General features: G+C 34.0%; 1 protein-coding gene across 3 annotated transcripts; it reads left to right on the top strand.

Moving 5' to 3' along the window:
• The first annotated feature begins 352 nt into the window (after window positions 1–352).
• On the top strand, window positions 353–27,113 carry LOC111053304 (zinc finger protein ztf-16). 3 transcript variants are annotated; one of them, XM_039424657.1, is made up of 7 exons: window positions 353–524; window positions 2,016–2,188; window positions 3,968–4,121; window positions 11,486–11,611; window positions 12,615–12,833; window positions 13,350–13,590; window positions 18,330–27,113. In XM_039424657.1, the coding sequence occupies exons 2-7, from the start codon at window positions 2,062–2,064 to the stop codon at window positions 18,951–18,953; spliced, it is 1,491 nt and encodes a 496-aa protein (XP_039280591.1). In that variant the 5' UTR covers window positions 353–524; window positions 2,016–2,061; the 3' UTR covers window positions 18,954–27,113. The 3 variants fall into 3 exon arrangements, with proteins under 3 accessions (XP_039280591.1, XP_039280593.1, XP_039280592.1); XM_039424659.1 differs by having other exon boundaries at window positions 393–509; XM_039424658.1 differs by lacking the exons at window positions 353–524; window positions 2,016–2,188; window positions 3,968–4,121 and adding exons at window positions 8,750–8,943; window positions 10,710–10,863.
• The last annotated feature ends 607 nt before the right edge of the window (window positions 27,114–27,720 follow it).

Below are 27,720 nucleotides of genomic sequence, written 5' to 3'. Positions count from 1 at the left end.
AAAAACATGAACGTTCATAAAATTCTACACTATCAAGATGGCATGTCAAAGAGACAAATAAAACGACTGTTCTCCTCTTCACTCAAGGAATAGAGTGGAAGTTCGAGGAGTTTACGTTGTTTTAAGTTTACCGCTAGTACCAGTTACAGCAACTGTACAAAAATAAATTTTTAATATTTTTTACGATTATCAACTTGATTATCCATTAATATTTTAAGTTCACCTTATGGAATATCAGTGGATTAGTTGATGAGTATTGTCTTTTACAGCATGGTCAATATTTTTGAATTTATTGTAACATTTAAATTGGATTTCTCAATATCGATTAAATTTGCTATCGACTAGAAGTTTCTAATCTGGCCACTGGCCTTGAAGTTTGTGTTCAGGTCAGAAAGCAAAAAAATGAGGGATCAAAACAGGCTGTGTGTAATTATGATTATAGAATGTTTGTTTAGGCAATGAGTGACCCTTATCAAAAAAGTGATGTGTTTTGTAAAGTTATTAGAAATGTATGTCTTTGATGCGTGAGTACTTTTATGTTTTTACCATCCAGCTACTATATTTTGTTCTAATTAGACTACGAGGAAAAGTAGGATACGGTGTCCCAGTTCATACCGTTCCGAAGACCTACTTTGGGTCTCGGTTGTGACATGATGTCAGGTTGGCCCCATTCCTGACGGTCCTTTGCGAACTTCTTACCTGGAGAAGGAATGTGGGACGTTAGCCTTTTTCTGGGTTCCTCGTGTGTGTATCGAGTGTTCAATATTTGCTTGTAATCTTTTGATATAATGCATAATTTTGATTAAAGTGTTTGAAATAACAGGTGGGGTTATATTATGTTCTCGTGTAAATATTAGTTTTTGTTTTGAATCAATCTAATTTTAAATTGATTGCAATACAATTTTAATGCCACTTCAAGTTTTATTTTTGTTGATATTTTTTATTGGGTAGGTAGTGTGTCACGAACAGTCTAGTAGCCTAAGCTTATTTAAATGATTTATTTAAAAAACATATAAAATTCAATCTAATCTGAGGTTAATTGCAAAACGTATAGCGCAGTGACAGCTTTTATTTTTCAATATCAGTAACTTGATTTTTTTTATTTGATTAAACATTCTACTATCAGTAATGACTTGCAATTGAGATTGAATTAATTATTCTAGTTAGATTGCTTACAAGTGTCTTTACTCTGTCAAGACTGTAACTTAACTTAATAATGTATAGTTTATAAGGCTCTCCTGGTTACTGGCAATTGGGTTAAGCTACTTGTAAATCCGGTAAGCTGTCCTATCCAACTTACTTTGTAACTGAAGTACCGTATTTTTCTATGATTTGCTTTTGTAGCATAGTTCATAAACGGTAACTTACAAAATTTCTAATTTGTCAATCATGTTTTAAAACTTGAATTTCAATTTCTTAAAATAAAATTAAATCAGACTGAATCAATTTTCTTATTCAAGTCACTCGTTAAAATTATTCGTGGTTCATTAAGTATTGTATGTAAATGGATACTAGTCTAGGCTATATATTAATCTAGTGTTCAGTTTCTTACTATTATTCATCTCGTTTCTTACTCTTACTAACTGTGGTAGGCCCTATCTTTCACTATTTTGCATGTAGGTCTACCATATGCTCAATCTTTGACCAAAGTATGAATGCGATGAATATCCAATTCACCTACGGTATGTCTGAAATTTAGACCTTTTAAAATTGCATAATCCAATCTTAAATTTCTAGTTCTTGGATTCTTTAGAAAGCCTTGCTTCAGACTGCCTAGTAATCGATCAATCGATTGATCAACTTATTAGAATGTTTTCTTAGTTTAATAAAAAAATAACCAACAACTAATTCAAGCATCGAAACTGAATTTTATTTTAATTTTCTATTTGCTACTTGAATGTTTAAAACTTCAACTTTTTTGGGATCCCGGAAAATATCCATGTGTTCTGCGATGGAATTCAATACAGTTTTACTGTTGACTGACGAAATGTTGATGGGTTTATTTGGTTTTGCAGTGGTAATTGGCAACCAATGTGAGGTGGACGTGGTGCGAGTGGTGGAATGGCAGACGTGGCTGAACTGACACAGACTCACTGCGCACAGGACGCAGGCAACGACGCCGAGAATGACGCCACTCTACTTTCCACTGACATCGACGACAACTGTGATCAAGACAACGACACCTCAGGTAACCCACTCACATTACACCACATTAGGTTACCAGTGGTGGTCGCGTGTAAAGCTAGCTGGTACACCAGGAATGGTGGCCGGGCTGGCGATCTGAGTGAGATTCAGCTAGTCACCAGAATCTGTTGTCCCCGCTGGTGACCCTAGTGTAATGAGCGCAATAGAACTAATGCCCCCCACTCGCTCGGAATCTTGGCAACCCACTGGTTGCGAAGCTGGGTGGCCCAATTTAGTACGGGCCATAATCTAGATCAGGGATATTTTCGTTTGATAGGAGAAAGTAGATAACAGTCTGGGCCTAATGCAAGAGAATATACAAACTAATATTGTTGATAGTCAGCTGGTTATTAGAATAGGTAATTATAAAAATATTAGCTTGTATTTTCAAACATGGCTTGATGTTGAATTATAGAAAATTTAGTGCTTCTTAGAACATTTTACAATACCATTTTTCATATCGAGTTGATGTTGAATTATAGAAAATCTAGTGCTTCTTAGAACATTTTACAACACCATTTTTCATACAATGGATCATCTTCATAATACGAAAGTAAAGGGACTGTGCTTTCGAAAATTATGAGGCTAACACGAGAATGTTGATACATATTAGTAGGGTATGCAAATCATAAAGAGCCAAAGTAAAAAAATTCAATGTATTGTATTCATTTGCTATGAATACAATATATTTCGCAAGCATTATTTATTCTACTCTAGTAGGATTGCTCTCTATAGATGTGATATGCTGTTATCCATATGTAATCTCAGTACTAGATGAAGGATGAAACAAAATAATATCATTCCGTTTTACTAAGATATGATTCACTGTCAAATACATAACTCATGGAATCAGTATGGAAAAAATAAAAAATAATCGTGGCATCAGTCAATTATCAGATGTTGAAATGCTTGTCCTCTGAAACTGATATAATTTGCAAAAATCTATATGTCTCGCCTTCATGTCTTGCAATTGATTTTGAATGAATTATTTCAGATTGCTTACAATTGACTATAAATCATAACAAATCCAATCAATTTTTCTACGGATAAATAATGATTTTACGATATTGTCAGATTGAAGGGCAATAGGCCTATTTGCAGTTAACTCAAAATTGTTGAAAATCGCGGCCTCAATTGTATCAAACGATATTTTCAATTTTCTATCTTCAGTATTATTAGCCCATTTGAACATACTGTGAGTTGAGAGACACATAAGAATATGCACATATTTCCGTTCACAACATTTTGTTTTAGGTGTTTAATATAAAATTTCATAAATACAACTTCAGACCCTTCCTTTTTTCATTTCGCGGCTCATCCTTTTATAATCTACCAATAAATGAACACATAAAGTCAAAAGAGCTATTTTCAACCGTTCATGAGCCCATTTGAACTTACTGCGAGTTGAGAGATACCTAAAATATTCCGTTAAAAACATTTTGTTTTTGGTGCTTGATAAAAATTGCATAAATACAACTCCAGACCCTTCCTTTTATCATTTTGCGGCTCATTCTTTTATAACCTACCAATCAATGAACACATAAAGTCAAAAGAGCTATTTTCAACCGTTCATGAGCAAACATCAACGAAGGGAATGAGTAAAGGTTGAAATAACTTTGAAGGGCTTATGTCCAAAACAACATGTTCAGTCTTAGCGACCATTGATGGATATGGAAAATTTTCACTTCTATTTTACGTGTCTGACGTATCAAATATTCAGTTTGTCCTTGAAATAATGGTTTTTACGTTTACGGCTTTTAATTATTAATTGAATATGTTTCAGGGTTAGGGGATAGTACAAATTATGATTCTTGTGATGGAGCCATCCCTGTACATCGATGTGATCGCTGTGAGACATATGAGACGCTCAGTCAGGCTGCTCTGCTTAGTCACATGACACAATGCCAGGGCCAAGCAGATGGAGAATCAAACACAAGGTATCCTATCCTATCCTATCCTATCCTAACTAGCCTAGCTGCTAACTTGAAAACAACACGATTCATGTTTTGCAGATTATCATGTCTCCCGGCTACATAGGCAAAAAGTTATTGACTCTTTAAATGTTTCTAAATTTTTTTTGTTGGCCTATGATTGCCTATGCATACATACATAATTGAATCCACTAAATTTGCTCAGATTTATGTTGAAGTTATTCGATTGATGTCATGCTAACAAATTAAGAACAGCATTTTATGTGAATAGATCACATTATTATTAGAGTTTATGAAAGGTAGTTATTACAATTTATGAAAGGTAGTTTATTAGTTATTGTTTGAGAAAAGTTTGACATAAACAAGGAATTGTATACACAGCAAGTGGACAAGTTCAGTTTTTTAATAATTGTAGTGTTAAAGAATCAATAAAGATTTCTTTAGAACATCAATTGAGTAGTCTCGAAAATGGGCAGATCAAGGTGGAGAGTCTTACATACCATATTAGCCTATATTAATATTATTATAAATATTTCAATTATTCAAGTCTGATTCAATCATGAATAAATAAATTCAATTCAATTTATTAATGTCAACAAACATTAATATACAATTCATACTTACAAACATAAAATTCAAATTCTTTATAAAATAATGAATATTTACATAAAATATCATATTCTAAATAATATTGTTGCATCCCTCTTTAAGCAAAGCTTGTGATGAGGGATGGTGTATCTCTAGAATGTTGGATAGCATAAGATACTAATATAACATCATAATATTAATAACATAATTAGATTTTATAATTTTACATTACAATATCAAGAAAAAAAGGAAAAAGAAAATTCCATTCTCTTATGCTATTTTCATACAAATGTTGCTCTTGTAATCAGTATAGGCCTAATTGAGATTCAACTATATGTTCTACATCAAAGATAAAGATCACCAATATTTAAAAATAAAACAACAAATTCTCTTCTGCTCTGTTATACTAAGTGAGATATGTATTTTAAGAATAGAGTTGAGATTTACAAACAGATTTGAGAAATAAATCAAAATTAGTCTTCATTTTGTCTCCCTAATAAGTAGTGTCGAAGATACTGTCTAAAAGTTTTGAAAGTGAAAGAATAATAACAATTTGGTATACATTGGGATGCTCCAGAAACTTCAAGCAACAGACGGTTTAAAAGTCTAGGACCATAATACGCTGCATGAGCACTGGCAGCCGCTGTTCTACAAGGTGGTTCTAGCAAAAATCTCTCAGATTGTCTACGAGTAACATAGCCGCCATGAGGGGCTATAGGGAATCTATTGGGCCACGAATAGACAAAACTAGCTAGGTCAAGATCATACAAGTGCTCAATACTGAGAACATTAAATTCTTTATACAGCAAATTTGTTGGATATCTAACGGTTTTTTCAAGCATATTTTAATAATCTTCTTATACAATACTATAAGAGGCTTAAGAACGGTAACACCACAACCACCCCAGCCAATTATACCATATCGCACAACTGACTGCACAAGCGCAAAGAAAACCATTTTAATTTGCTCAACTGTAAAAATATTTCTCAGTTGAACAAACTTATACAGCGTCTTCCTCAACCTAGAACATAAATATGAAATATGGTCTCTCCATTTCAAATGCTTATCAATGATTATTCCCAAGTATTTGGTGCTGTTCTTAAATATTATTATAGGACATAGACAACTATTATCATCGCATCCAGTTTCATGAAAAGCCAAAGATTCTCAGCTAACGATTGAGAATCAGCTTTTGTTGGAGGAGAATTCTCGTTTATTGGTACAGCGAAATGCGGCTTTAGACCGTTCTATCATGAATGACAAGTTGATCATGGAACTCAATGATAGAGCAGAGGTTAGGGAATTTGGAGTTCAAACGGAGATAGTGGATGAGAGTATGATTGAATCAAACAATATCAATCAAAATACCGATTGCCATGCTGTTAGTGTTGTTCAGAATGAGGGGATGTACAGCGAGAAAAAACAATTTCTTAATAGAATTTCCAAATTGCAGTCTGAGTTGAAGGAAAATGGACGCTTACTGTTGGATATGGAAACCAATGTCGAGAGAGCTAGGGTGGTGCTGAAGGGTTTTCTTCATTCATGCTCCATGATGAGTTCTGTTTTCAATGCACAAAAGGTAAAAAGTATTGCTCCTATGAGGAATACGTCTTTCAAAGTTCCTGTTGACAATTGTCGCAATGTTTGGCTGTGGGGAGACAGCCATGTGAGAGGCTTGAGGGAGCTGTTGGATAGGAATAATTCATTATCTGGTTTAAAGTTCAAATCGTTTATTGCATCTAGCACACCAATTAATATTATTTTGGATGGCATTGTATCGTCTTTCAAGCAAGGTGAGATAAAAAAGAATGACACAATTGTTCTTATAGGGGGAACAAATAGCTTTGATGAATCCTCTGCTGAGGGTGATATTTTTAATTGTGTGACAAAACTCCGCAAAGTGATTGGTGATTTGAAGGGAGAGGTGGAGTTGATTCTATCGACAATCCCATACAGGTATGATCTGAGGGCGGGAGCACACACCAACAAATGTATAGAGTTTTTTAATGGTGTCGTTCAGTCGATTTCACATGAGTTTTCTCTTAGTATGATTAACGTATGGAACTATCAGGCACGATTTCATACTGGACATGGGTTACACCTGAATATACATGGAAAAAAACGAATTGCAGGTGATTTGTTGGAATTATTGGTGGGTGCTCGGGTGCGTGGTGGAAGAGAGCGGACTGTTTCTCCTGTCTCGGCTCGCAATCCTCCTTCTATTGTCCTTCCTGCGGTTGAATCTTTCGATAGTGACTCTTGTTTGGTTGTGGCTGGGCCTCCATCTCCAAGCATGGAAATACCAGTCATTACAAGACCTCGATCTTTTTTAGAGGCAACAAAAAACATAGAGATACATGTTTAGATTATGTAGATATAGTGGATAATTTTATTGATTCTAGATTCTCCTCAGATAAAAACAATAGTTATGAAAAGAAAGAAATGACAGTCTTTCACTGGAATGTCCAATGCATCAGGAACAAGTTGGACTCGGTAGAGTATTATCTTGGAAAACTCAATGTCGATGTCGCCTGTATTGTTGAGACTTGGCTGGAGCCTAGTGAGGTGGAATTCTTTGGCATTGATGGGTATGTTGTTGGTAATGACTACTGTAGGGGTAACAGGAAGCATGGTGGGTGTCTTATATATGTAAGGAATGGTCTAAAATACAAAAAAATTGAAAGTATAAACAAGTTATCAGTAGAAATGGTATTGGAAGTGACAGCTGTGCAGTTATTGGAAACAAATATTATAGTCCTATCCCTGTACAGATCAAACACTGACAACAATAATTTAGAAATATTCGAAATATTCTTGGAAAGACTAAGTGGGGTATTGGAAAATGCCTTCAAATACACTGACAGACTTATTTTATGTGCAGACTTCAATTATGATTTCATGAGTGATGATAATAATATTAAAGGGTTAAAAGAGCTTCTAGTTTCATTTGGTCTCAGGGTGGGTTTCAATAGTATAACTAGGCCCAGTGCATTAAATGGAGGGACATGTATTGATAACATTGTAACTACGATTCCTGAGAATTCATTTACATGTGAAGTTGTGAGAACATGGTTTTCTGACCACTGGGGTCTGGTTATCAGGAATACTCTCTCCACTAAACAGTCGAAAGGAAATATTAATGAAACGAAGACAATACGGCACATAAACGATAATAACATTTCAGTTTTCCAAAATATTTTATTTGAAATGAATTGGACTAGTTTGTATGTAGAGAATAATTTAGAATTGAAAACGTCATTCTTTCTAGATACATTGAAAAAAATAGTAGATACAGCTTTTCCATTGAAAATACTTAAAATTAAATCAACTGCTCCCAAACCCAGTAAGGTTTACAATCTAGAACTGCTCGCTATAAAGAACACCTGTGATCTGTTGTACAGCGCTTACCTTGCTACTGGTAATAATGACGTAAAAATACAATATAAGAGAAACAAAAAAGAGTTTAGGGACAAACTAGAGACTATCAGAAGAAATAAGAATGACAAGATAATTTCTGAATCAAAGAACAAAAGCAAGGCAATCTGGGATGTAATTAAAAAACAGTCTAGTAAATCATTGTTGGTGAAAAACAATAGTCCATTAAGTTCAGACCAGTTCAATGAATTCTTCATAAAAAATATTAGTAAAGTTGTTGCTGAGGTTGAAAGTAGGAATTCAACAAGTAGTCCAATTGATTTTTTAAATTCTGGTTACTGTAAACCCTCTTCTAAGTTTGAATTTGAATTGATTGAAAAAGACGATGTTATTCGTGTTCTTGGGAAAATGAAAGCCAGCAATAGCACAGATGTATATGATATAAGTCCAAAAATGCTGAAAATGGGTTGTGATTATATTATAGATCCTTTGATAAATTTAGTGAATAGTTCAATTATTGATGGTGTTTTTCCACAGACTTTAAAATTGAGTAAAGTCTTACCTGTCCATAAAAAATGTTTAAAACTTCAACTTTTTTGGGATCCCGGAAAATATCCATGTGTTCTGCGATGGAATTCAATACAGTTTTACTGTTGACTCGAAATGTTGATGGGTTTATTTGGTTTTGCAGTGGTAATTGGCAACCAATGTGAGGTGGACGTGGTGCGAGTGGTGGAATGGCAGACGTGGCTGAACTGACACAGACTCACTGCGCACAGGACGCAGGCAACGACGCCGAGAATGACGCCACTCTACTTTCCACTGACATCGACGACAACTGTGATCAAGACAACGACACCTCAGGTAACCCACTCACATTACACCACATTAGGTTACCAGTGGTGGTCGCGTGTAAAGCTAGCTGGGACACCAGGAATGGGGCCGGGCTGGCGATCCGAGTTAGATTCAACTAGTCACCAGAATCTGTTGTCCCCGCTGGTGACCCTAGTGTAATGAGCGCAATAGAACTAATGCCCCCCACTCGCTCGGAATCTTGGCAACCCACTGGTTGCGAAGCTGGGTGGCCCAATTTAGTACGGGCCATAATCTAGATCAGGATATTTTCGTTTGATAGGAGAAAGTAGATAACAGTCTGGGCCTAATGCAAGAGAATATACAAACTAATATTGTTGATAGTCAGCTGGTTATTAGAATAGGTAATTATAAAAATATTAGCTTGTATTTCAAACATGGCTTGATGTTGAATTATAGAAAATTTAGTGCTTCTTAGAACATTTACAATACCATTTTTCATATCGAGTTGATGTTGAATTATAGAAAATCTAGTGCTTCTTAGAACATTTTACAACACCATTTTTCATACAATGGATCATCTTCATAATACGAAAGTAAAGGGACTGTGCTTTCGAAAATTATGAGGCTAACACGAGAATGTTGATACATATTAGTAGGGTATGCAAATCATAAAGAGCCAAAGTAAAAAAATTCAATGTATTGTATTCATTTGCTATGAATACAATATATTTCGCAAGCATTATTTATTCTACTCTAGTAGGATTGCTCTCTATAGATGTGATATGCTGTTATCCATATTTAATCTCAGTACTAGATGAAGGATGAAACAAAATAATATCATTCCGTTTTACTAAGATATGATTCACTGTCAAATACATAACTCATGGAATCAGTATGGAAAAATAATCGTGGCATCAGTCAATTATCAGGTGTTGAAATGCTTGTCCTCTGAAACTGATATAATTTGCAAAAATCTATATGTCTCGCCTTCATGTCTTGCAATTGATTTTGAATGAATTATTTCAGATTGCTTACAATTGACTATAAATCATAACAAATCCAATCAATTTTTCTACGGATAAATAATGATTTTACGATATTGTCAGATTGAAGGGCAATAGGCCTATTTGCAGTTAACTCAAAATTGTTGAAAATCGCGGCCTCAATTGTATCAAACGATATTTTCAATTTTCTATCTTCAGTATTATTAGCCCATTTGAACATACTGTGAGTTGAGAGACACATAAGAATATGCACATATTTCCGTTCACAACATTTTGTTTTAGGTGTTTAATATAAAATTTCATAAATACAACTTCAGACCCTTCCTTTTTTCATTTCGCGGCTCATCCTTTTATAATCTACCAATAAATGAACACATAAAGTCAAAAGAGCTATTTTCAACCGTTCATGAGCCCATTTGAACTTACTGCGAGTTGAGAGCTACCTAAAATATTCCGTTAAAACATTTTGTTTTTGGTGCTTGATAAAAATTGCATAAATACAACTCCAGACCCTTCCTTTTTTCATTTTGCGGCTCATTCTTTTATAACCTACCAATCAATGAACACATAAAGTCAAAAGAGCTATTTTCAACCGTTCATGAGCAAACATCAACGAAGGGAATGAGTAAAGGTTGAAATAACTTTGAAGGGCTTATGTCCAAAACAACATGTTCAGTCTTAGCGACCATTGATGGATATGGAAAATTTTCACTTCTATTTTACGTGTCTGACGTATCAAATATTCAGTTTGTCCTTGAAATAATGGTTTTTACGTTTACGGCTTTTAATTATTAATTGAATATGTTTCAGGGTTAGGGGATAGTACAAATTATGATTCTTGTGATGGAGCCATCCCTGTACATCGATGTGATCGCTGTGAGACATATGAGACGCTCAGTCAGGCTGCTCTGCTTAGTCACATGACACAATGCCAGGGCCAAGCAGATGGAGAATCAAACACAAGGTATCCTATCCTATCCTAACTAGCCTAGCTGCTAATTTGAAAACAACACGATTCATGTTATGCAGATTATCATGTCTCCCGGCTACATAGGCAAAAAGTTATTGACTCTTTAAATGTTTCTAAATTTTTTTGTTGGCCTATGATTGCATATGCATACATACATCATTGAATCCACTAAATTTGCTCAGATTTATGTTGAATTTATTCGATTGATGTCATGCTAACAAATTAAGAACAGCATTTTATGTGAATAGATCACATTATTATTAGAGTTTATGAAAGGTAGATATTACAATTTATGAAAGGTAGTTTATTAGTTATTGTTTGAGAAAAGTTTGACATAAACAAGGAATTGTATACACAGCAAGTGGACAAGTTCAGTTTTTCAATAATTGTAGTGTTAAAGAATCAATAAGGGTTTCTTTAGAACGTCAATTGAGTAGTCTCGAAAATGGGCAGATCTAGGTGGAGAGTCTTACATACCATATTAGCCTATATTAATATTATAAATATTTCAATTATTCAAGTCTGATTCAATCATGAATAATTATTAATCAATGAAGCATAATTTGACAAAAGTTGACAGACAAAAGTGTTTCAACCACTATTATTTGTCCCACAGAGATGACCGGAAAATGTTCGAGTGTGATGTTTGCAACATGAAGTTTTCGAATGGTGCTAATATGCGGCGCCACAAAATGCGCCATACTGGGGTCAAGCCTTACGAGTGTCGAGTTTGCCAAAAAAGGTTCGTTTCTATCAGATCTATGAGCTGCTTCTACCTTCTACCTAAAGCTGCAATTGATTAGAGGCGACGCAACTGCGCATGTCTCGACAAGCCTGCTTATAGTCTCGACAAGCCTGCTTACAGCTGCGCGTGTCGAGCCGCCTCCAAGGAATTGCACCTCAAGTGCCTTTTATTAGCACTATGCCGTTCAAGTTGAGCTATAATACTCAACTAAGCAAACATGTTCAGGTTTCTCAAGCACCTGACTACAATATTTGGATAGAATATGAAATAAAACTGAAAAAAGGGTACTTTGATTTTTAATTTTAATATGAGTAGGAATAGCCCTTACCAAGAATGTGAATATTATTATGATTTTTGTATAAATGTTGAAGATTTACAAACAAAATGGATAGATAGACAAAGTATTGATAGAAGCTTTTATCAATAAATTATTTGCGATTTATATCTATAATATCTTCATATCAATTTCAAAATTAGCAAACTCGTATGTCAAGGATTCTAAAATTATATAATTATTTTACCCTTCAGTTGTTATTTACCTGATTGGATTTGCAATATGACTTTTGCACGTCAATTTCTTTCATGTACACTGAATAGTATCTTCAAAATATATTATCGATTAAAAATTGTTCATATTTGATAGTTTTATTCAAGATTTAGGTTTTTTGAATAATTGTTTTTAATTCTGTAAAATTTAGTTATTTATGATAACTATTTTAAATTGAATTGTTGTTTGGTTTTTGAAGTGTAAATTGATATTAGATAAGATCAAACAATATTAAAGATATTAATTGATAGGACCTTAACTTGGATTTTGATTTGGACTGTATTATAAATTTGAAAAGGGATAGTTTTGGGCATAAGCCCGTCGTTTCCTTCTCTTTTAAGTGTAATAATTGTACGTGACTAGTTAAATGAATATTTATAGTTTAAATATTACTTTTATTATTTCATATGAGTTTAGGTTGACTGATATTAGTTATTCGTTTAAATTTTGCAGGTTCTTCAGGAAAGATCACTTAGCAGAGCATTTTACAACCCATACCAAAACGTTGCCTTACCATTGTCCAATTTGTAACAGAGGATTTCAAAGACAAATAGCGATGCGAGCACATTTTCAAAATGAGCACGTAGGCCAGCATGACATGATTAAATCCTGCCCGCTATGCAGTTATCGAGCTGGATCCATGAAAAGTCTTCGGGTTCATTTCTTCAACAGGTCGGTGGATTACTTGTATACAATTATTGATACTATTCTGTATTCATAATCAAATAGAATACCATGAGAATAATTATTTTTATCGGTTTTTATAACATTTCCACGCTACTACTCACCATTCTTTCTATTCATAACACCTTCTTTATTGAAACTGGAGATATCGCCATATTTGAATTACAGAATTGAGTAATATTGAAACTATTTCATAACTGATAACAAAAGTGACTTTGAGCATTTGGAAAGGTCAACTGTGCCATTATGTTATAATTTATAGAACTGATTGTATAGTTTTCAATATCTTCATTTTATGGTTACCCTTTATATTATTTAAATTCACTGTCAGTGCTCAAGGAAATCTTTCGCTGTTGGTGTCAATTTTTTGTTTTTCATTCCAAATGTTTTTGATACCAAATTATTTTTTCGTTATATGTTAATTATTTGGTTTGCTCGTGTGATCATTTTTAATAGCAATGAACTAATTTTGATTATAATTGATAATTGTTTATGTTGCACCAGACACGGCATCGATCTGGACAATCCGGGGCCGAACAGTGGATTGGCTCGATCAATGCTGGAGGGGGAGAAGGAGGATAGGGGTGGAGGTGGGTGCAGTGACAGCGGCGACTCGACGGGGGGAGGGGGAGGCACTCGGTCGGCCGACAATGCCACCCCTCCCATGCACTTCCTCACACCTCACGTCGAAATATCAATGGCCGATGCTCCATCGGGGTCCCAGCCCTACTCACCCAATAGTCAGGTAAACTTATTCTAAAATCATAGTCATAGTACAGTCAGAACACATTTCTCCATCTACATGTAAAATTAGTAGAAATTAAATTTTATCACCAACATAAATAGTAGAGCCACCATGTGTAAGTGGAGGACTCATGCAAAAACTACCAGCTAAAACAAAGTTTTTTGGTACACAGAGAGGCAACTCCTCCTCAAATAGCCAGCGCTCACAAACACAGATCACATCAGCCGGCTCATCAGACAATATACTCTCAATTAATTCCAACTTATTTCTGATTGATTGAGCATTAATTGAAACGATTCTGACAACTTTTTCTGAATTTATAGTAGACAATGTATCACCAGCAAGTGATGTGATGACTCTTGAAGATTGTGTTACAGTTAGATTTTCCGGGTTCATCAGATAAATCAAATTGTCGTCGCTCCTCCCGAACCGTCCTCCAAAAAATTGTTGTAGGCCGAACAATTTAATATTGACAATCACAGGAATTTCTGTAATAGACTGACACTTAGTTGAAATGTCCATCAGTGTATCTCACCTTCAGAGTTTATATTACTTCTCACTGAACTATTTAAAGAATTTTTCGGATATTGTGAATATCCAGTTGTCATGGCATCATTAATCGTTATTGATCCAAGAGTTGGGATGTTGCAGTGAAGTTCTTGTTCATTTTCTCTCCGAAAGCACTGAGAAATTCAGTTGGCAATAATGCGCTTTCCAATGATGTTAATATGTAACCCATGGCGTGTGTAGAAGCGTATACCTAAACCATGCACATTGAACAGCTCTACATTCCGGAAGCGTCTGACCATCACCTTCAGTTTTACATTAGCCTCACATATGGCAACATTAATGAGTGAAGACATTGGAAGGTCATATTTGTATATTCACTAATAAAACACGTGTTTATACAAAATTTTCGAGTTGAGTTTCAATAGCGTCCAGGTACCTTTCATCAGAGTTCCTTGAGTCAGGTCACATGGGGGAGACATATACCTACATTTCTTGTCACATACAGAAATCACTGAACTCAAGCAAGCCCCAGGTTTCAGAATACTTGTCACTTGGGCATCAGTTCTCTGCGATATCAGGTCATCAACTCTCCTACCCTGACTATCAGCAAATAACTTGATTACAGCAGCATTTTTTCGCCATTTCAAACTGTGCACTGACCTGCAAGCAGCTGTTGAATCACTGATGCAAGATGCTACTCTCTCTGTATTCCCATCAGAGCCTGAAGTCTCAAAATGCTGGAATATCCAGCTTTAGGATTTTTTTGAAGATGCTGATTTGAACACCTGAGGTTTAACTGGAATTTTGTGGGCAACTGTTGTCGATTCCTCCATTGATAACTCAGAAAATCTATTGTGCGTTTGAATAGGACTACTGGTTTACTCATTAGACTGTCTTAGAGTGATCTCCATTTGTTAGCCTCTTTCCTATGTGAGTTATTTCATTTCTTAGCGCTAAATTGTCTGATTCTAGCGCTTCAATCGTGATTGACATGGACGAAATTGACTTAGATAAGGAATCAGTTTCTTCTTTGAGCTTCATTTTACTTTTTACTTCATTTTTTTCACTTTTTTTACTTCATTTTACTTTTTACTTCATTTTTCTGTGGCAACTGTCACAGAAATCATTATGCGGTTCAGTATTTATACTTTTATCAACTGAAGTAACATTAGAGATAGACTCAGCCTGATTTTCACACTCTCTAAATTCATTCAAAGGTGAAACTCCACCCCTCTCTATCACCAATAATTGTTGCTCTATCCGTTGAAGGGCTTTTCATATAATACATATAATACAATTCAGCTACTCTGCCTGAGATAATCATTTTCTTCAGTGATGGATTTATTTTTAGGATTATCAGAGGTTAATGTTACATAAGGTTACTTATGTAACATGAGTACATAAAAGTCCAACATTACATTAAAAGTCCAACAGGTACGGTATTTGGAAGATAGATTGAGATTGAAGAAAGAAACTCCGTTCCATCCGGCTAGTTCAGTTTCAAAATAGCCCGCTATTAATCGATGCAGCCAATCAATGCACTGTCAGTAGGCTAGGAAGATAGTTGGCTATCATGAATATTCTTGTTGGCGCGTAACTTTGTCAAATTCAAAACGGTTCAATCGTATACAGCAAAACAAGCGAGAGATAAAATCAGAAGAACGATAAGCAAGAGTACAAATAGAACAAGATAAACGACTCTCTAACTCAAGACTATTTCGATCCTTCTTGGCTTGACGAATTTTGCAGGTGTCAATTTGTCGTTGACGAAAAAGTTACCTGCTAATTTCCTAGGTTAGGTGAAACACTCGTTGATTTAAGTAGGAATTACTCGTTCGTACTTACCTATACGTACTTACCTCTTAAGTACAACCTATTTGAGTGATATCAACATACACTGACACTACGTGGTTAGTATTACTCACTTGATACTTATATATTATTCCTCAACAACACATTAATTCAATAACACTCACGATCTAACAGTCTGTTGAAACTTCCACTAAAATAGCAAATGTAATTTTAATTATTAATCCCTAATATAGTTTTCCTCCCGTTTTCATAGCCGATAGCTCTGCGATGTATTGCATAATTGTATCTACAGTTCAACAAGTTGCCTTTTTCAGTTTGATTATTAGCGATGAAAGCTTTCAAAAGAGATTCTTGAAGAAAACTTTAAAGAAATCCCGAGCGCGGACGAAAATTTCATATTTTTTTGCGCTCAGTATCATTGGTTAAATGAGTTATATTAGTATTTATATTGCTATTTATACAGTACATTCTGATAGATTATTCAAATGTTAACTAACTTTGTTTCAATTTTTTGGATGAGGAAATTTTTCTGATTATTTTCATTTTATTATCTTCATTTTAATTGTAATTTTAATTGTTTGCTTCTTTGATTTGACAAATAAATTTGAAATTTGAACTGTTTCTGAATGGTTGAAAGTTAAAAATGTTCTACTCAACTGATCATTTTATAGATTATGGTAACTTGAAAGTTTATGAATTATATATGTATATTGAGTAATCGTATAATAATTTATTGTGTAATATTGACGATGCCTGTTGTGAACCTAACTATTTAATAGCAAATAAAGAACTTGTATCCTCGGTTAAACATTTTTAACCATTAATGAGATGGTGTATCGTAATGTTTGAAGCGTCCCAACATCGGTCTGCTGGTGATTGGTTCGATTTCCATCTCATTTGACATTCATTTGTAACGTCATTCGTCACCTCATTACTCAAGCACAAGTTATAAACTTTACCAAGGAAAATGAGTATTAGTATAGTAGTATTAGTAAAATGAATAAGAAAGCCATCATACGTTTGTTTTTACCAGTAATTTATTCTTGGAATAATTGAAAATGTTTTATTGGCAGAAATATAAAATTACAACATCTTAGAAATATATGATAAAAGCAATACAAATTTTACAACATGAGAAAATACTATTACAAAATAAAATGCAATGCCAATTGAGTTTTTGCATCTCGAGGTACTAAACCTGTTTGAGATGGTGATATAAAATTGATTACAAAACTAGCGCTAAAATGTAGTTACTGAGGCCGACAGTCGCATATGAAATGACACATATTACATAACAGTATCGATAATTTATCAATTTTAGCTTCGAAAGTATATTGTACAATATTATGATATACAAGTCTACATGAGAATTCTAAAAAAGGTATCTATATTCTCTCATTCCATTACAAATCTCTTGACATCTCTGAAAAACCTTGATCGTATCTTGCGCTGCCTTATCTCGAAGGGCAGCAGGTTGTAGAAGTTTGGAGCCAAATAAGAAAAAAAATCATGAAGTGACTTTTATTTGGTTTAGGTATACAAGCTTCGTATTTATTTCTCAAATTATTGTTTTTCAAATTAAAATACTCATTGCCATTAACGCTTTTATCAAAGAAGTTCCTGAGCACTTTGTAGACATATACATTTTTCAATGGAAGTATAGCTAATTTTCTAAAGAGAGGTGCTGTGTGTTCCAACCTTGCCTTGAAGGAGATAATGCGAATGAAAGATTTCTGTAAAACAACTATCGGCCTCAGGGTTACAGTGTATGCTCCTCCCCACAACGCTAGACCATATTCGAGTTCAGAATTTATCAAAGCATAGTATACAGACTTTAATAGAATGGAGTTACACACTGATCTTAAGAGATAGAATACTCTTATGTATTTCATGAGTTTCTGTTTCAAATAGTTAAAATGCTTTTTCCATGTGACTTTATTATCTAGTACTAGCCCCAAGTATTTGATTTCTTCGACTTGTTCAAGTTGGGGGCAATCACAGATAGTGGTTTCGGTACAAGATAGGCTATGATACCTCAATGGCGTTGGAAAACGGATATCTCTTGAAATACTAAAGATCATGAATTTTGCCCTATTGAATCATGCTGCATGTCGATGTGTAATTTTTCTAATGTTTTGGCCCGATAGAAAAGAGCGGTGTCATCTGCAAAGGCAGTAAGTTCCCCCTTGAATGACCCATTGCATAGTTCATTTACGTAGATGAGAAACAATGGCCCCGATAGGACGGATCCCTGAGGAATACCGAATTCGACTGTTCCTACATTACTGAGACTTTGATTGACTTGAGTCTGTTGTGTTCTTTGTGTTTGATTGGTATTGCCGAGTAAAATTGATAAGAAACCCATTATACTTAGTTTTCACTAGTAATTTGATTGGAAATGATGATTGGTATTGCAGATTCGAGACCAGACTCCGGTGGTGAACTGTTTGTCAGCGAGCGTGGAAGGACTGCAGCGCATGAATGGGACGAGCAACATCAGCTCGCCGCTAGAGGCGAACGGGCCCGATTGCCCCGGCTCACCTGGCTCCATGGACTCCAACAGCAACACGGCCTGCAGCATGCGACAGGAGGCAGAGGTGAGTGCCATCATGCCGTCAGTGTCGCTCATTCCCATCAAGCAGGAGCCAGACGACGAGAAGCGTTCGAACGGGCCAGTCAACCTGAGTGTAAACCAACGCAACGGACAGCGAGACGCGGGTCCGGCCAACACGCTCACCTCGCTTATCAAGGTGTCGCCGCTCAAGTCCCTGCTGCGAGAGGACCTCAAGCGCCGCGGGGCCCGGGGCCGGCCCGAAGGGGGCAGCGACACGGTCCCTGTGCCCCCTGCCTGCAAGCCCCCCCGGCTGCCCCCCTCACTGCACTGCGTGTTCTGTGGCATCGGCTTCCCCGACCAGACGCTCTACTTTCTCCACAAGGGCTGCCACTCCGAGGCCAACCCCTGGAAGTGCAACATATGCGGCGAACAGTGCTGCAACGTCTACGACTTCAACTCACATCTATTGAGCAAAACTCATCAGTAAACAACTGTAGTTAAACCATCCTTATTCCGACAATATTCACTTGGAATGGTCAAACTCAAATTTATTTTTTTTAATTAAAAACTAGGTCGTGTCGTTCCAAGTCGTTTTATTCAATATCCGTACACAGGAATTCATTCGGACAAATTTAATTTTGGCTAACTCTCTTTTGTATCATTTTTACCAAACTATCATAATCATTTTACTGACTATAATACCACTCCAACCACTTACCGGCTTTCAAGCTATTACATGATGTATTATCCACACCCAAGTTCAAAAAGTTGGACTTTATTCTGCATACCGCATCACATGAAATTACTTCATCATGACTTGAGATGGTCACCAACTCAAACTTATTTTAAAAATATTTATGAATATCGGGGCACCGAGCTTTGCTCGTTATTTTTATTTATTGACTAGCTGACCCGGCGAACTTCGTACCGCCAAATGGTTTAATGCATCTCATGACAAACTTTAGCTGGATGCACACCTGAGGAGGCGCGATGCGGTATTTTATTTATATAGATAATTTTCCAACTGCAAAATAAATAATTTACTAAAAATCAATTAATTCTGAACACCAAAGACTGCACAATTATTCGAAACAAAGCAATGTCTTTAGAGCATGTAAGTCTTTAACCTGAGGTCGCATCGGCACTGCTGGATGGTTTCACACTGAACAGTCACTTTGTTATTAGTCGACGCGTTTAGAATAAAATACATCGGTTGTTATGGAGGAGCACACATTTTTGTCTTCTATCTACCGACGGCTGTTGTATGACGTAATGATTATAACAGCTGAATTTTATTTCTGTGTGTGGCCAGTTCACAAATCTTCTCCCATAAGGATTACAACATGTAAACTTTGAAGGACCGTAGGAAAGAGTCCTGAAGTCGGATTATAAAGTTGATAGGCCATAAACCTGGTCCTGAACATAACAAACACAACTAAAAAAGAATCATCAAATTCGGTGCACACATAAAAAAGTTATTGAATGTCAAAATTTGAGGCTCAATTTTTTTATAAGAAGTTAAACAGAACACAATTCTCTAAAATGATAGTGTTCATATTTCACAGCTGGCTATATGTCATCTTATGAATTTCGGGGATGCGATATTTTGATTTTTCACATACTCACTCGCTCACTCACTTTTTTACTATCCACAGCTGTTTCAGCCAAGGATGAATTATCCTTTTAATGTCGTTCAGCGAGTTTTCCCAAGGATGAGACCTAGTGTAGCTTAATCGAATCTTTATATAATAAACCTACTATGTACCAAATTTCGTGAAAATCGTTAAAGCCGTTTTCGAGATCCGTTAAACATAAATAACCAGTTATAAAAATAACCAGATATATAAATACAGAAATTGCTCGCTTAATATGATAGGATAAATCAAGTTTATTGCATGCATCACACAGATGTCTCGAGAAGCCGTGTCTATTATTATTTTTGAGAACAGGTGACACCAGATACTTGTGAATTAGAAAACTGCGTGAGGTCTGCTGTTCACAGAACTACTTGTAATAATATTCGTATGGCTTTTATTGGTGGGGAGTCCCTGACGGAAGTTCCAACTCGCCTGAATATATAATTTAAGCTGTCAATGGGTCTTACGACTATCATACTTCAGCCGGAACCGACAGTTTAACGTGCCTATCCGATAACTCGGGAGTGGCCCGGTCAAAAACTTTTGGTGATGAGCGGATTTGAGCCGGGGATCTCGAGACAAGCACTCTATCCACTAGACCATGGATCACTCCAATCAAGAGCTAATATATTACGATGTTGTTATGTAGAAACGGGAGTGCAATTGGAACAGCATTATGTACTGAACTTGGATCAAATAATGGAATGAGGATGGTTTACTATATGTATATCCATTTACTCTAAACTAGTCAATCTCTGAGAATAATTTTCATTGATGAGTAGATGCTAGTGCCCCTTTTATCACCAGCTAGCTGATCTGTACAGTTTTCGGCTCACTTTATCTTATATTATTATCACATTATAAGGAACTGAGATTGGATTCATCCTAGTGCCAGCAGTTTTAGACAACCTTATTTTATATCCTTGTAATGGTGTGTTTTCAATTGGAGTCACATAGATAACGTCACATTAGATCAGTCATCTACAATATAAGAATAGTACTGTATTTGAGCTTCTTGAAATGCTCAAAACCTGTTATATCTGAATGATTTTCATAACATGAATGTAAATCCGCATCCTGTGCGCACTAGTCTTCATGAATCCATTCAATTCGGTTCCGATGCCATTTTTTCTGTAAATAAGATTACTTGAATTAATTTATTGATATATACATCGTAATAATTGATGTTTGTTGTTGTTATTATGTGTATAAAGGTACTTACCTAAATTTTGAACAAAGTATTTTTCTATAAATATTTTTATTTTTAAAAACGTGTCATTTTTCTTGTGTAGTTAATGTACTAATATTGCATATTGGAAATATTTTTGTAGTTGATAAAATCTAATATTTATTATATTGTACGTAAACCGTCATTAAAATCAAAGAAATGTTCAAGTTATAAATATAAGTATCTCCTTGATTAATTCATAGGATTACCTTACGTTCAATCGTTATTTTGTACTTAATTTTATTGCAATATTAACAATGACACTGCAATATAATTCGCAGTGTTAATAATAATTTCATGAATCATTTATTCATTTAAGTTATTTTCATATCATTGATGATTTGTGCCAATGTCAATGATTTAATTGTTTTGACAAAATTCTATTTGAAAATATTAGTTGATAGTTTTTCTGTCTGCAATTACAATAGTCCAGTTATTTATGTTCTAAACTCATATTGCCATACATGGCCAGGCATGACATCATACTGTATCATTCTGTTAATTTGATGAATGGCCTTTGCTAGTATTCAAAAATTATTGATTCAATTTTTTATTAGAAAATTAATTGAAGAACCTACTGTAACGTAACTAATGAATGTTTGCTAAATAACTTTAAATACAGTATATCTGTGGTGGCCTTATACCAATAGTTGTTCATCCTTTGTTGTTATTAATATATTTATAATTCTGTGTACCAAGTACGGCAATCATTTGTGACCAATCATTTGTCAGATATATAATATATTTTGTGTGTTATGTATTATAGTCTGTTTATCTCTGTTCAAAGATCCTATACCAAATGGCTATACCAAACTTTAAAAATAATAATTAGAATTCAATTAAATTTATTTATCACTGTAATTGACATTTTATCCCAGGAATTGTTGTATTTTCTAAATATTTTATTTTCCAATACTCATAAGCTTTTTAAACTTTCAGTGTGTATTTTCATTCAATCGGTCATGTCCACATGCTAAGCTATACGTTCTTTGATGAAATTCAAATACTGTTTGAGAAAATGTTTAAATCATGGTCTTGTTTGATCTTGATGAACTCTTTGAACTCATCGTCTCATAATGATAGCAAAGCTGGGCTGTTTCCTTTTTGTGCTTTTGATTACATGTCTTTTATGGTCTTACAAGCAGATCGTATTAAAAATGGAATATAGAAGTGATGGAGAGATTTAATAAATATGAGATTACATTTATGCTGTATTAAATGTGGTATGATGATTAACAATTGTATTGATAGAAATTATTGAAATAATAATAGTTTAAATTTATAGAGTGAGCCATATTTATGTTATGGGCATCACACATCAACACAGCATAGTGACCGTCGTGTCTACCAATGACAGATTGATTAACATTAGGAGATGCGTCGGCTACGTCTTTCTAAAGACGTATCTCGAGCTACGCGATGCGATGTTGCTGTGTGATGCTCTTTAGATTGCGCATCTAAATATTATTTCTTACTTACTGGATCAGGCATCACAGCTATGAAAAGAAAAGAGGCATTGAAACAACCTGAATCTTCTTTACCAAAATGAAGTCAAATACAAGTTTAATGATTTCCATTGAAAAATACTAAAAGTAAAATTATAATTTAAAATTGAAAATGTTGAAAATAATATTGAACTAATCTTGAAAACTTTTCTCACTATAAGCTACTTGCACTGAAACTATTGATGCCTTATAAATTGTGAATCTTTGGGTGCCTTCATATAAAACTACAGCAGTCATGATTGGAAAAGCATTTTAAATCTTAGTTGAAGCTATGCTATCAAAAGCTTAACAATCATGACTTCTCTAAAAAAATCACCATATCTTTGAATTACCCTTGATTGTATTATCCTGATATAGGCTCTTAGAGAGTTATTAGATGAATTTTCAGGTACTATATACAGTAAATATCGATATAATATATTTATATTTTATTAACAGATAATTATTGAAGCTTTGTTGTTTAGATAAGTGAATTTATGAAATATTGTCTATATAATGATTGTGTGTCTTGCATTCAATGTCAACCATTGTTTCCGTCCAATTGTTGAATTTAAAGTACCTAAGGTTAATAATATTTATAAAATTTCTACATTAAGTAAACGTTTTAGGAGTGAGGGTGGTTCCCATCAGCTTAACGCTCTTTTAAAAAGGATAGGAACATTTTTTAAGTGGAAGCCCAACGTTTCAGGGAAGGGTCTAAAAAACTGGAACAAATGATGATGTACAGTAATTGAGGGATGCTCTCATTGATAATCTTAGTTTACTTGTGGTGAGCCTTAACGTACCACATGAATAACGTCATTCGTTTGATAAATATGACCTCATTTATCATCTGGAGGGATTGCAAAATATTTTGATTTATTCTGTGCCATATCTACTTGCAAAGTTTTTCATCCTCAAGATTGAGATGCTTCAAATTCGATATTATTTTTTATTCAAGTTGCTTCTATCAATTTGTTCTAATCAAAATTACTATTCAATCTACAGTTGAAGAACTCAAAATTTCCGAATCCATAGTAAACCCATTATTATTGAGGGTTTACAATTGTTTGAACATCAATTAATATTTCTCTGAATTATCATAAATCATATTGATCAACCAGTTGGATGTTCTTTTCTCATATATATTTCAATCATTATTATTATATGTCAGTTGTTTTGGATGTCTTTTTATTTTTGCTCAATTAAATTTCTAAATTTCCTAGCTGACCGAAATTTGTATAGTGAAAATCTTTTCTATAGAATCTATTAAAAAAATAAATCAAATTAAATCTTGCCAGTTACCCCCTTGAATAAGTACCCAACATTTCAATGAGTTGAATATGAAGTAGAATTCGTCTAACAAAATAAATCGCTTGTTGAAATTTTAGTGCTCAAACTAAACTAGTGCTTCTTTTAACTGTAAATTGTGTTATTAATTTTAATGTGTCTTTAAATTCTCATTCTTATAGATATTATCACTGTCTCCTTGATTCGACTAATTGGTTCTGATAATACCATGAAAATAATGCGAAGCTTATTATCTTTGTCTCTATTATAAACATAAATTAGACTCGTAAAAATTATTTTTCTCGAAGTAGCTTTTAGTTATCTATCCTGTTTAAAGCTTGGTTGGGAATTGGTCTCATCTCTTCAATTTCTCAACTCTCATTGGATCAACAAATTCAATAATACTATTCAAGATTATTTAATTCCACTACTAAAGATGCGAACAAAACGAGTAAGTCGCGGTGATGATCGATGCCACTAAAAATCTTTGCAACCATGAAAGCGTTTGGTGGTATACTGTAGATATAATAGATATACCGTAGAGCAATGCTAGCGAGCTGAAATCTACTTTTCGACCTAACCGTTCCGTTTGTACCCTCATGCTTATTCAAGAGCCTATGGCTCATGCGAGCATTAAAAATTCGTATTATAATGGCTCATGCGAGCATTAAAAATTCGTATTATTACTTTTGATAAAACATGTCAACCCTTCCATCGAATCTGAATTCAATTTTAGTTTTATTGTGGTACTTCAAGACAAAATTAAATGCTAAACTTGATAGTTCTGTACATCAGAACATGAAATTTGACATTCGAATATCTCGGGCATTTATAAAACTTGTATGGGACCAAGCTTTTACTCTTACTAAATCTTTAACCTCCCTTATTTTCTCAATACTAATATATTTAAGAAACTGCTCAAATAACAATAGTTAATTTTAGTTGGAGTGTTTTTGTTAATGTTACGAAATCAGTGTCAGCACATGTAGTTCAACAATGCCTTCTTGATGAAGGAAGAATCTATAAATAATCGAGAAATTCACAGCGGCTCAACAATATTTTTTTCATTCAAATCCTTGAAAAGGAATAAAATTTGAAATTAACAGGATTAATCAGTGTTTAAAGTGTACAAGTGTGCAAGTTGTACATCTTGTTGCCTATTTCTATTATTTTTGTAGAGGTTCTTTTATTTACCGGTAGAAAATGTATATTAGATTATCCTTTATCATTATGGATTACCAATTCAAAACAAAAATATGTTTATTCCAGTTTTGAAAATTACATAAACTTATTATATTTTTTCTAATGACAAAATTTTCAAAAAAATTTTAAAAACAAGAAATTTTCACAGGATCACTGTGGGAACTTATATAAATTACATAATTCACTGGTATCTGTAACGTAAGATTAGATAGACAACATTTATAAAGATAATATTTGAGTAGTGCTGTGTTGATTCATCATAGTGATTATTGATTGCATGATAAGCTATTATTTTCAATGTTACTTTTTCAGTACGGTAGATGCAATTACTCTATTAAATCTCTCAAATAGTTGAATCTGTTCTTTTCTTTTAAAAGAAGCTATAGAAATATAGTTTCAAATGAAGGTTTCAACTTCTTGAGTAGGAGGTATGATCCAAGTACAAAATAAAACAATGCTATTCAAAATAATGAACTTCTCTCATACTCAATTGATTTGTGTTTTTGATAGAAGTTTTGCTGTATTTGTTAGTATATACTTGCTGATGGGATACAAAAAACAAATATAGCACTCTTCAGAAAAACCTAATTTTTCAACTTGATGTAATGTAAATTTTTAATCGAATTCTCCTGCAAAATCAGATAATTTCTACCACTCAATACATCACTTGAAAATAATTTATTTTTCTCAATAACTTGTCATTTGCTCAATCTTATTGAATGGTAAATAATTGAAGTTCACCATGTAAAGGTGATTTTTCGTTTGTGCGTAAATGTTTTTGTCGACCACGATAGGGGGAGGATCTCAGATCGGCTAGTTTTCAATTTGTCTAAATAACCTAAAAGGTTCTGTTTAATCATACTTATTTTCTTGTACTGAAGATATTGTTGCTGTATTAACTCCTCCTCTAGGATTGTTAGATGTCCATATTAGAGGAGTAGTTTTCAGGGAAATATATTGTAAAATGTACATACATTTTAGATGGTAATAGTAATATATATATGTTGATATTATTCTAAATTTCTTGATAATAATATTATCATAGATAATAAACACAAATAATAGAAAATTATTTAATCATATATTTTAACCAAATTTGAAATTTGGACATTATGAATGTCACCCGACAACAATTTCTGTCTTGGTCGAGGTCGGCATTTTACGCACGAACCAAATCTACCTTAAGGTGTTATAGTTTAGTCTTAATATTGTATTATGTTGAACATTCTTTATATTATTGAGAATTTTGAATAACGTTCTTTGTTTATAAACAAAGTAGAAATACCGAATTGATCATCTCAATGCTCTTTTGAGCTCTAAATTTAAATTTTTTGGAGTTCATTATTGTATTGAAAAAAATTAATATACATGTTTACATTGTGAAAAGTAAAACGTTGTACATTTCTCATTCTTGGTTAAAATGAGATTCCATTCTTGAAGACGGCTTAGAAATTCAACACTCAATAACTAACGTTTTTTAGTAAGACATTCATGTTGACCAGTCCAATCTTGAGTGTCTTATTGTTCTTTACTTAGAATCATTTTATTTTAATAATAATTATTATTATTTTACTATTTTAAAAATGAATCTCCATGTCGAGTAATATATATCTAATTTTTATCAATATTTAAATTTTAAAATTGTTTCATTATTTTAAATTCATTCTTCTGTTGATTTCCATTTATTGTTTGCTGTGAATGAACATTCCATTTTTGTGTCACTCATTTGAAAGGTTGTTGCAAAATTAAATGTTATGATGTGGTTGTTTATAACTGAATTTGATTATTAAAATTGTTTTGATTGATACTGTTTTTTATTTGACTTGACGTTGAAAATAATGTCCTAACGACATTTGGTCCTGGTGCAAATACATTTTGTATTGTACAAATCTGTACTGTGTGGTTATGATAAATGAATTGCTGGGACATATACTTTTTCTGATATTTTCGTATTATCACTGAAAGGTTTCTACTATACTAGCGGAATAGACGCTAGATTTTCCTCGCTCGTCAACAGGATGCATCGTCTGTATACAAACACTATTATAAGCCCCATGAGAGGGAGGCTATGCATTTCCGCCCGTTTAGATGGGGCTTTAGGAGAGGGTTTGGTTTGTGCACAGACTGCGTCCTTGAAATTCTTGGGGGCCCAAAAAATGGTCAGCAGTGTTTTAGAATGACAACATTTCAGGGGGGAGGGCACCCCCGTTAAGCGGGTAGGCCCTGTATAAGGCGGATAAATGTGTCAGATAATCGAGATCGATAATAAGTATATAAATTATAGAAATTCATTGAATCAATAATAATTATTGAAGTTGTGATAATTATACAATCACTATAGTGCGGTCCACGTTATAAAGTCGGTCGAAAAACCAAGGGAAACAGCTTTGCCGATTCTCTGCGTTACCACTG

This window comes from Nilaparvata lugens, chromosome 3 (assembly GCF_014356525.2).
Source record: "Nilaparvata lugens isolate BPH chromosome 3, ASM1435652v1, whole genome shotgun sequence".
NCBI lineage: Eukaryota > Metazoa > Arthropoda > Insecta > Hemiptera > Delphacidae > Nilaparvata > Nilaparvata lugens.
The sequence above is the reverse complement of the archived record's forward strand: the minus strand, read 5'-3'. Positions and strand labels throughout refer to the sequence as shown.

Coding starts and splice junctions, on each gene's coding strand:
- LOC111053304 (XM_039424657.1), top strand. CDS start 2,062: ATGGCAGACGTGGCTGAACTGACACAGACTCACTGCGCACAGGACGCA. Junction 4,122..11,485: donor GATGGAGAATCAAACACAAG/GTATCCTATCCT, acceptor TTTGTCCCACAG/AGATGACCGGAAAATGTTCG. Junction 11,612..12,614: donor TGTCGAGTTTGCCAAAAAAG/GTTCGTTTCTAT, acceptor TAAATTTTGCAG/GTTCTTCAGGAAAGATCACT.